General features: G+C 29.6%; 1 protein-coding gene across 2 annotated transcripts; it reads right to left on the reverse strand.

The window, feature by feature from the left end:
• Positions 1-1,104: 1,104 nt before the first annotated feature.
• LOC133312449 (two-component response regulator ARR6-like) lies at positions 1,105-3,942 on the reverse strand. 2 transcript variants are annotated; one of them, XM_061513643.1, is made up of 5 exons: positions 3,664-3,942; positions 3,491-3,567; positions 3,323-3,400; positions 2,818-2,888; positions 1,105-1,546 (listed from the first exon to the last, which is right to left on the reverse strand). In XM_061513643.1, the coding sequence occupies exons 1-5, from the start codon at positions 3,800-3,802 to the stop codon at positions 1,291-1,293; spliced, it is 621 nt and encodes a 206-aa protein (XP_061369627.1). In that variant the 5' UTR covers positions 3,803-3,942; the 3' UTR covers positions 1,105-1,290. The 2 variants fall into 2 exon arrangements, with proteins under 2 accessions (XP_061369627.1, XP_061369626.1); XM_061513642.1 differs by having other exon boundaries at positions 2,818-2,891.
• Between the last annotated feature and the right edge of the window lie 7,434 nt (positions 3,943-11,376).

Consider the following 11,376-nt stretch of genomic DNA (forward strand, 5'->3'; position numbering starts at 1 on the left):
AACCATATTAGTTCTTCCACATTACCTTTTTGTGCACACCAATTTTAGTGATCACTAATAATCGCTTAATATCTCCTGTCACTAATGACATTGATTACATAAAACACGCTGATCACTAAGTTATTTATATTTCAATCATCAATGTAAATATGATATAAACAAAATGGTGTACACCTATCACTTTCATTTGACTTTATACTGTTTCACTTACAATTCTTCATTGTTGCATGCTTTTTGCCGTAAATATGGTGGTAGTAAGCCTTGTCAGTTGATTTAGCAGTGTGCTCTTCTATCAAAATACTTCTAATACCACCAGTTTCCATACGCTAACGGTGTGTTTGGTACAAGTATTTTAAAAGGATTATTGATAAACCTTCTTTGGTAAATCCAATTACCATGTTTGGTAGAAGGAACAAAAATCAGTTCTCGGATATCCAAGGATTACCGATAATTTGATTTATAAAGAAAAATCATTATTCAGATTACCAAAAATAATATGGTAATTCAGAATACCAAGTAAAGAGAAAGCACAACAATAATTTTTGAGACAAAAATATCCCAACACACATAAAAACCTAGACCCAATCTATCAATTACAAAAGTAAAAATAATTTGGGGTTACTTTTGTAAAATAACCTCATATTCCAAGTCATATTTCGTTCTAAATCAAACATGAAATCAGTAATCTTTATCCAATATTCTCAGTAATATTTTGACGAACCAAACACATTTTTCATAAGATTCCAAGTAAACTCAATTTCTATTGTATTCCCATTAATCGTGATTCCAAATACCAAAATATTTCTCTTGTACCAAAAACAGCGTAGGGAGAACTCAAAGCAATAGCGTTAAAGCTAGAATCGAGTGACAAGGTTTACTAGTATGATTCATATACGCTAATGTTAAAGGCAAGCTCCCAACGCAGACACTTCCTTATATGACAGGCACATTCATGTGCTAGTTAGGCAACATTCTTTAAACATTAGAATGCTAGATAAGTATGATGATCAATGTTAAGTATTGAACGCCAGTGAACATAATTTTGAAGTAACACCCTTCGAAATAGAGGGTTTCGTTAATTTTTAATAAATTTCTTCTGTACAGTAGCAAAATAAGCAAAAAATAATTTTAGCGGCCAAAATAAAAAAAACAAGTGATTCTGACATCCTCTTACTCATACCTAATCCTAGTACTCATTGTCAGCAATCTATAGTATAAAAACGAAAATTACATAGGAGGCTTTGGGATATAAACTATGGTTTACCAAAAACGGAGACATAAAGAGCAGTGCTAAATTTCTGCACACAACCTAGATTTCTTTGAGGACAATGCAGATGGTGACAGTGATGATAGATCGCATGAATGAGCAACTGATGAGAATGCAGTTGATAAAGATGGACTGCTGCAATCATCTGATCGGCTTCTTTTTTGACATTTTTTTTCTCCCTTCTTGCCTTCACCTCTCATTATGAAATTTGTTAAGCGTTTTACATCTGATAACTTTACAGGCTTCAACAGAAACTCCTCTGCTCCTTCCTCCAAGCAACTGCCAAATCAGTAAAGGTAAATAATGAATAAGTCTGTCTACAAATACTGCTCATGGATCATCAAATTTGCAAGGTATAGGACTTTTGTTAAAATATTGCTAAACTAATTATTAACAAACTATATATATATGGGAAAAGTGTCTATCATTTAAAATTACACAACTTACCTCCTTTCACTCTCACAAAGAGGTGGGACCCACACCTTTATTTTTTTTTGTCAACTCTCTCTCCTCCTTTATCTATCTCTTTCTCTCTCTTAAAATGACACAACTTTATATCCTTTAAAATTATACACACTTTTCCCTATATATATACATAAACTCATGGTTTTTGCCAATAATTTCAGGTACAGATGAAAGCATTGTAGTAGTTGTTTATAAGATGTACAATTATAGAGCAATTATAATGATAATAATTTTGCCATGCCAACAGGGTCCTTGTACAATCAGTTGACCAAAAGACAAGTGGGAATCTGGATTTCATCATACTTCAATCATTGTAGCCACAATTGCAAGTTAAAGCAACATGTCCCACAACGATCCATGTGCTTAACATCATGAGATTATTGACAGATTAATTTTGTGCATCAGTGAAATGATTTTGCATGATTGCTATTTGCTGCAAAAACCATGACATCAAAGTGTTCATATCACTAGCCTCGAATTTAGGGAAGGGACTAGTTATTCTGAAAATTTTGCTTCTAAGTTTAGTGACTTAAAGTTTAATCAACAATGATCTGAATCACAACAAAAATTAAACGTAGCCTTGTTTCCACCACGCTGCCGGCGTAGGCCAAAGTGGCAATCTCAATTACCTTAAGATCTTCAACACTCTTGACTTGATATTGCCAATTATTATGCTGGCTTCATGCGTTATTAGCACTAATGCCTACCACAGCGCCAGCCTAGGCCAAGTGGCAATTAAGATCTCTTAGGAAATTTGACATTCCTTTTTCCTATTATAGTATTATCATTTCAGTACATCTTTACAGGAGACGTTTATGCTAGAACTAGCATAGAATTGGGAAAACTTTAGGGATCTAATCATATCCAAATATACATGTATTCCACAGGGAAAAAAAAATGCAGATGCAGATGCAGTATAATGATAATCCTCAATTTTCAGATAATTTAGCTTATCAAAGCAGAGGCAAATCAACAAACATCATCCAAAATGTAAATATTACCAGATACATCAAGAAATTGAGTTGAACTAAAAAAATAAAACAATACTAGAACCAAACAGCTTGTTATTTCAATCAAGAGCTTACCTATCAATTCGGGTCAAGATATTCTCAGATGACATAACCACCACTGGAATCTCTCTAAATACAGATGACTCCTGCTGAAATTAACAGAAAGGAGTAAAGATTAAGAAGAGAACTGAAAAAACATAATAAATTTCCACCGACAACTAATAAATCAGGAAAACTTAGAGCTTGTTTGAATCATGTTTTTAAAAACAAGTTTTTGATTTTCAGAAGAAAAAAAACATGTTTGCATGTTTTTGTAAAAATAGTTCTAAAAATTGTAAGTGTTCTTTTGTTTTTAGAATCAAATTTAGAGATTTATTCTTGTTCTGTATTTTGAATTTTAACTTAAAAAAAAAAAAAAGAGAAACCACATATTTCATTAATTATTCTACGAAACAAAAACACGATGAAACAGACCGTTAATTACACATAATTAACCGAACATTAGAAATTTTCTCTTCCCTTCTTTGCATCTCTTACAAGAAAACAAAAACAAAAAAGAAATAACAAGGAGCATTCTCACCTTTATCTTTTTGAGTAGTTCGTATCCTGTCATCCCCGGCATGGAATAGTCTGTCATTATCAGATTAACCTTCACACTCTGTCACCATAATCATCAAACAACAACATAAGCACCAATTCCAGATAACTGACAGTGATAATCGTTAACACTAAATCCAAATTTCCTCACATCAAAACCAATGGAGCTCTTGTCTCCATCCAAACCCAGATATTGTAGAGCTCTGGTTCCACTCTCTACCACAGTCACTGCAAATACCCATTTCCAATAACCTTCAGAATCCAACCCAAGTGCAAGAAAAGACAACAAAAATCCACAAAAGGCATGGGCTTTACTATCGTTACCTTTGCAAGAAGAGATTTTTAGCAACCGTTCAATGACCTTACGGTCCACATGGCTGTCATCAACTGCAAGCACGTGCAGCTCAGCTGCACCAACATCCGGCAAACTCTGCCTGAGAACATCGCCGGCGGCAGCCATCATCGATCAAAAGGGAACTCTAGGACTAGGAGGAGTGTCAAAAAATAAAAATGAAAATGAAAATGATGAAGTACTAATGAGAGAGTGGAGGAGAGGGATGATGTAGTTTATACTTTATAGATATAAGAAGAAAGATACTAAAAATGGGGGAGAAAGATATGAGAAGTTGCTTTTGCTTTTGAATTAATGGAAAGGTGAAAAAGTGTGAATGATAATTATACAAATAAAAAGGAGACAGATTCGGAGGATCCAAATCTCAGAGATCTTGTTTGTTTTTTAGCAAATCCAGGACAGAGGATTATCCCACCTGCACTTGTCTCTTCTCCTGTCAAAATCTTACTTTTATTATTATTAATAATAGTAACGTTGTTCATAGTCAGAGAGGACCAAAACGTATATTGTTTGGGTCCACTTTTGCTCTGTGTTTGAGAAAGCCAGCTTTGACTTTCACACAGTTTTGAATTAACCACCCTTTTTTTTTTTACCAGTTACCACCTTAAATGGTTTTGGGACAAGTTGCTTATAAAGGAAGTTGAAACAACTATTTGGCTTTTGAGTATTTGCTATTCGGGGTTGTTACAGTTATAATTATTTTAGTTTTATTACCCGTATTATTTGATTAATTATTATTAAATTAATTTAAAATTAAGAGTTCGTTTTTTTGTAGTTACTGCATATAAATTATCTGCAGTAAATCTAATAATTTGAGCCCAGGTCAAAAACATTTACGTGTGTTTATTTTTCTTAACTTTAGTTAGTTTATATCATAATATATTTAGAAAATAGTTATCTTATATCACATAAGACAACTATCTTATATTGCACACTCACGGAATCTTGTGCCCATTTTTTAAAATTATGGGCCCCACAACTTTGTTTCACACACATCATATAACTATCTCATGTGACATAAGATTAATAACTCCCATATTTAAATTGGGAAAAAATCATTTTATAAATTTTTTTGCAAATTATACGATATACTCCCGGAAGTACGTAGTCTAGTTTGTAAGAGTTTATAAACAAAAAGTTTGTAAACATAACTCTCCCTAATAAAATTATATTAAATGTGGAGCACCTGAGTATGCAGTACCAAGAAGAATTATAATTTTATTAAATATTTTTCATACAAGTGGAAATTGAACACATAACCTAATACAAGTTACCCAATTCTCTTACCAAAAATATTTTAAGTTTAAGATAGGGCCAAAATACAAATTGTAGCCCGGGCCAAATTAAAATTTTAAACCGGACCAAATTATAATTAATTATATAATTACATATAATAAGTATAATTTGTTAGAATTTAGCCCGGGCCGATGCCACACCCAGAATGTACCTGGCTCCGCCACTATTTGGGACGAAAATCATGGTATTTTTGTAATTTTAATTTATTTCAGAATTATTATAGTCTTTATAATTATAATTATTTAATTTTTTTTCAATCCTAAAACGATGTCATTTTAAAAATAAATGCAGATAACTTATCTGCATTAACTGCAGAAATATTTTTCTTGTAAAATTAATGATAACGATAATCAATTACATAATAAGAATAATAAATCTAAAATAATAATAACTATAATATTTTTCTTGCAATTTTTTATTATAGTGTTTTCTTCTACTTCAGAATTTATTTAATTTTCCTTAAAAGAATAGCACCCCTTTTTGAATGATTCAATTTCTTTTTACGTTTTACAAAAATCACATTAAAAATTGCATTGACATAAAATCTTGTGCACGCGGAGTTAGAAGTAAGATTCATATATTTTCTTATATTAATTTCATCTCTCAATCAATATAGACAAATCAACTATTTCCATTTTCTCACTCTGTATCTTAACATGCTATCTCTTTATTGATTTATTTTAAGATCATTTCACGTAACTTGTATGGATATATACTTTTTTTTTTATAGCCATATGGATATATACTTTAATATACCCGTATTATATCTTTAATGTTAAGTCTTCAAACCTTTTTATAATTAAAAAATATCACATGACCAAACTTTCTTGTATACTAAGTGTAATTTAGAGATATCTTAAAGAATAGTGACAAGTTATTATTCAATGTAAAAAATAAGAAGCTTTGCATTACATCTTAGTCATTAATTGAGTTGTATTTAATGGTGTAAATATCTAATAAATTAGAGCCGTTAGTTATAAATAAAATTAACTATCAACATTGAAAGTGTAATTTATACCAATATAAAATAATATTGACCGTCAAAAAATATAATACAAACTTTGGAAAAAAAATTTAAGCTTCGCCTTTTCACTGTTTTATTCTCGTTATTTAAGGTAAGAAAAAAAAATTCATTCTTTTTGTGTGATTTTTTTTTCTTTCTAAATTTTTGCCGATATTTTTTATATAAAGCTTGCTTATTGGTATTATTTTGTTACTTTTACGTTTTCTGAAAAAGACTTGAAGAATGGGTTTATTGAGAGAAGAGAGGGATCTTGAGAAGACCAGTTAATGCATAATTAATTGATTCCATCTAATAATCTATGGATTTAAAATAATCATTTTTGATTTCAAAATGCAAAAGATTCACACTATATAAGTTCTCTAAGGTATTTTTCATTCTTTCACATTATGTAATTTGATTTAGGGTGTCCTTTTTTGAGTTCAATTTTCATATATTTTGTTCAAAAAAAAAATCTTTTGGTTATCTTTATTTTATTTGGTGGAAATCTTTTTTCATTCTCTTCAAAAAAAAAATTAAATTTATTTATTATTTTATATCTGGAGCTTGGTTAATCACACTTAGGGGTGAGAGTGGGTCGAGCCGGCCTACAGGGGCCTACGGCCTAACCTATATCAGGTCAAGTTTGGCCTATTACATATAGTCAAATAGAATAGCCTCGGGCTTTTAATGAAGCCTATTTAGAAAGTAGGTGATAGGTTTTTTTTATATGTTGGGCCTCTAAGCCTACAGGCCGACCTATATCATATTATTTATATTAAATAAAATAAAATAATATTATTCATAGTAGTATCAAATGATGATAGTTCAGTTTATGCATGTGAGCTAAGTAGGTGGTGGAAAGACCTAAGTTCATTCCTTCACCAATACTATCTTTGAAAGTGGCATAAGATCTGTACCAATCTCTACAGTACCATCAGAATCAACATTATTGATACCTATCGTTCTGGCTTAGTTGAAGATACCATTTAAACTTTAATATACAGCGAAGATTGGCTACGTAATAGGTATGACTTGAAGAAAAAATAAAAGGTATAAATTTAATCAATTAAAATTATTTTATAATTTAATTATATTCGATTAAATTTTAATAGAAATTTGACTTTATTTTTTATGCAGGAGGAACCAACATCTTAACATATGAGATTGTCTATATGAATCTATTAAAAGATTTTTTGTTTCTTAATCTTATTTTTTTGTTTCTATTCTTTATTCTTGTTTTTTGTTTTCTACATTTACAAATTGTTTGCCAACTTATGTAATATTGGAATTGTATTTTGTATAAAAGAGAAGATGAAGAGAAGTTTTTGACAACTACAAGTATGATGATATGTTTGTTGAAGTTATGTAGTTATTTTAATTTACACAATATAGATTTGTTTGTTGGATCTGATGAAATATTTATTATTTAGTTTGAGCATTTTTCTTTTGAAAGTAACTTAAATGCATATTGTGATAAGTTTTGTTGTGATTTATGGTTCTGTTTGGACATTGAAATTGTGATCTTTGTTTTAACAATAGGATTTGAGTAATTTTGTGAAGTTGATTTATGGTTCTGCTTGGAAGTTACAAATTAACATGCTAACGAGTCAAGACAGGCCATTTGTTTTTTTTATAAACGTGTCAAGCCAGACTAATAGTTAGGCTCGTATTAGACTTGGGCCAGGCCAAATTGAAAAAGTTTGGCATAGGCTTGAACTTTTCGAGACAAAGCTCGACCCAACCTAACTCACTTTCACCCCTACTCACGTTGTATTGTCGTTTCTACAAGCTAGGGCCAATTCTAATAAATTGAGTGAGTCATAGTATTTATTTTCAATGCCATTTTTTGGCATATTATAATTTCAACAAGTTTATAACATTTAGATAGTCTCTCACATCGATTTAATAATACTTTATGTTTATAAATATATTTAGATTATTTAAACAGATTAGAATTGTTAAAAATTTGATATCATAAATAATTTCAAAATTAATATTATTCAGATAATTAAATCATAGAAAGAAAAAACTATTCATTTACATTAGGAATGTTTTGATTGATTTTGACATAAATAAATCTCAGTTTAAAACTCAATTATATTCATCGTACAAATAATTAAATTATTAGTATAATTCATTATATCAAAAGTAATTTTTATTTTGGTAGACAATATCAAAAGTAATTTTAACCTCAACAAGTTACATTTTAAGTATTAAGCAATCTTGAATTAACTCTCGATAAGCTTTGGTGACGTTGTGAGATAATTTCTGCATTGTGAACATAATTAGTCTTGTAACTAAATAATGTAAAATAATATCAATGTATTGGATTGAGATTTCAAATGATTTAAATGGATTATTTTTTTGGACAAAAAAATCCGTTGGTATTCGATTAAGATTTTAATGGATTGAAAAAAAGTCACGTGGTATTCGATTAGGATTTTAAAAGATTATTTAGAATCCGTCCAAATCCGTTGGTATTCAATCAGGAGTTAAAACAATGGAATCACAATCTTGTGGTATTCAAAAATCTGATGATTTTAATGGATTTTCTATTGGTGTGGATTTCGTGAGACTTTTTAGTAAAAAATATAAATATGATGCCTCTCTCACAATCTCACCCTAATCTTTAGGATTTCTTGATATTTCTCTATTGTACTATTTTCTTCTTCCTTTGGCAAGTTGACCCGCTCGAAATCGAGTTTCGCTATAGGAGCTTCATCAAAGCTCAAAAGTAGCATATTTTTCAGCGATTTTCATTACAAAACCCAGAAACAACAAACCAACGAGATTTTAGTATAATCTATCTCCAAAACGACATATTTTTTAGAAATTTTGGAAGTTTAATTTTTTTTTTCAAGCAATGGGTAGCAATTTTTCTTGGCACAAAAAGATGTGATTTTTGTATTAAAAACAATATAAAATAGTGGAAAAATAACAGGGAACTAAAACCATCAAACCAATTTTCGTTTTACATCAATGAAACAATATCAATTTAAAGAAAGATTGAAACTTTCATAATATGAACCCTATATTTCGTAACAATGCATTCATGAGCGAAATTTCTTCACTATAGGAAAGAATTTTAAACAATTGTTGTGTCAATAGATAACTAAAAAATTATTTTTCAAAAGCCCAAAAGCAATTTAAGATTTCAAAGTATCAATTGAAAAAAAATTGAGAAATTTTCTAAACTTTCATGTAATAAAATCCAAAAATTCAGATTTGAAATTTTCTTATAATATTCAATGAAAATATGCATATGATATATGGTTAGAAAACTCACATCACATAGAACAAAGACCCTAAGTTTTTCAAGATCAATTGCAAAAAATTCAAACAAAAATTTATCATGAACTTTAGGTTCTATATGCAAATTTAGAATTATTTTAATAATTAAAAAATTGAGTTTTATAATCATATATGCATAGCTTTGATACCAAATAAAGAAGATAATTTTCAACCTATTGGTCAAACCCAAGAACATGAACGAGAAAATGTTAATGCGTAGAGGACTAGTATAACTTTAGATATGTGAAGAGCTGTTGCTTAGTAATTTTGAATGTTTGTTAAAAATTATATTATGTTTTACTGATTGAGAAAATTATATTAAGTTTTACTTTTTTATTAATTTCATTGCATTTCTTTGTTATTTTTGTATTGACTCTTGTAATTTTGAATATTTGTGAAAAATTCATACGATTTTTTAAAATCTTATAAATCTATATTGTCCTTTCAAATCTTATAAATTCTATTAAAATCCTTTAAAATCCAATCTTATGAAATCTTGATTGTAAAAAAAATAAAAAAGTCTTTAAAGTCCCTTCAATTTATCTTACAAAAGTCTTTTAAAATTATAATCCAATACACCCTCTTACTTTATGTTAAAATCTTATGGGTTAACATTGAATTAGAATATCCAAATATTACAATATTAAATCTAAATTTTGTTGGCTTTCCAAATATTATTTCTGAAAATCTGTATAGGAATAATTCCATGGATAGTGGAATCATAGATAATCTATAGATAAAGGAGAATATATTTGTTACGTTACAGGAGAGAAATTATTTTCCTGCACTAATGAAAAAGAATAGGTCTCATGGGAGTTTCAAAAATAAAAAAACAAAGGTTGACAGCGATAGATTTTGTGTGTACAGGATGAGAGGAGTTTGTCATGTAGCAGGACCATCACAATCCCCATAGATAAATGTATGACCAATTAAATGAAATGAGATAAGAATAAACTCACTCACACCATGAGGATTGGAAAGAAAGAAAAAAAGAATAAATACTTTTTTAAGTTCTTAACAAAAAACATGATTCCCACACGATTTCCACTTTAGTTCCTTACAAAAAAAATTACTCGTATGGTCCTTAAGAAATTCAAAGGGGACCCATTTTAGTTCTTTTGAGGAACTAATTTGAGTCTTTTTTGAATTTGTGAGGGACCACGATTTTTAAGTAAATGGATCCATTTTGCATTTTTTAGGGATCAGACCAGTAATTTTTTTGTAAAGGACTAAAATGGATATCGTATTTTTTGTTAGGAACTCAAAAAGTTATTTACTCAATAAAGAAAGAATAAAACTTGAATAAAAGAGAAAGAAAACTGAAATTTTGTGATAAAATCAAAGTTTGGTCTCTACATTTTATGGCGCTCATTTTATGTTTCATGGTACATGTTTGAAATTGGAACAGCAAGCATCAGCATTAGCATCACCTGAGCACTGTTTATTGCAGGTGTAGTACAGCGAATGAAATGCTTGGAGCCTTGGAACATATCTATAGATTATTCTGATGCAGTCTACACAGTACAGAACCAGGTGGTGGTGGGAATAAATTTTTATTACTACATAAATTTATACTTATATATTTTTCGAAATATATAATATAATATTAAAAAAAATTATATTTTCAGAAATTTGTTGGCTACACATACTGGTGTGATGTACATACTACGGAAATATTAAAGATTTATTCGTGGCTGGTGGTGGGTCCTCGGTTTGCGTGACTGAAGATCTTATGCTATATATGCATTGTTCATTCACTGTTGTCATAGGATTCAGGATTCACCTTTCTTCCATTACGCTCCACCACATGATCCACGATCCATTTAGTTTTCCGAGCTCCATTAATGTATTACCTTATAGCTTACCAACTAAAAATAACCCTTTATAACTTTAAGGTGTGTTTGGTACGATAGAAATTTTTTAATATCCAGAAATCACGATTAATAAAAATACAATAAAAATTGAGTTTACTTGAAATTTTATGAAAAAAGTGTTTGGTTCACCAAAATATTACCGGAAATATTGGGTAAAGATTACTGATTCCATGTTTGGTTTAGAACGAAATATGACTTGGAATATGAGGTTATTTTACAAA

Source organism: Gastrolobium bilobum, unplaced genomic scaffold, assembly GCF_033153095.1.
Source record: "Gastrolobium bilobum isolate Gb01-03AN ecotype WA unplaced genomic scaffold, APGP_CSIRO_Gbil_v1 utg1409, whole genome shotgun sequence".
Taxonomy (NCBI): domain Eukaryota; kingdom Viridiplantae; phylum Streptophyta; class Magnoliopsida; order Fabales; family Fabaceae; genus Gastrolobium; species Gastrolobium bilobum.

Excerpts from the sequence above, each read along its gene's own strand:
- LOC133312449 (XM_061513642.1), bottom strand. The coding sequence starts at position 3,802 with ATGATGGCTGCCGCCGGCGATGTTCTCAGGCAGAGTTTGCCGGATGTT. Across the intron at positions 3,568-3,663 it reads AAAAATCTCTTCTTGCAAAG|TGACTGTGGTAGAGAGTGGA; the intron begins GTAACGATAGTA and ends GGGTATTTGCAG. Across the intron at positions 3,401-3,490 it reads AGAGCTCCATTGGTTTTGAT|AGTGTGAAGGTTAATCTGAT; the intron begins GTGAGGAAATTT and ends TTATGGTGACAG.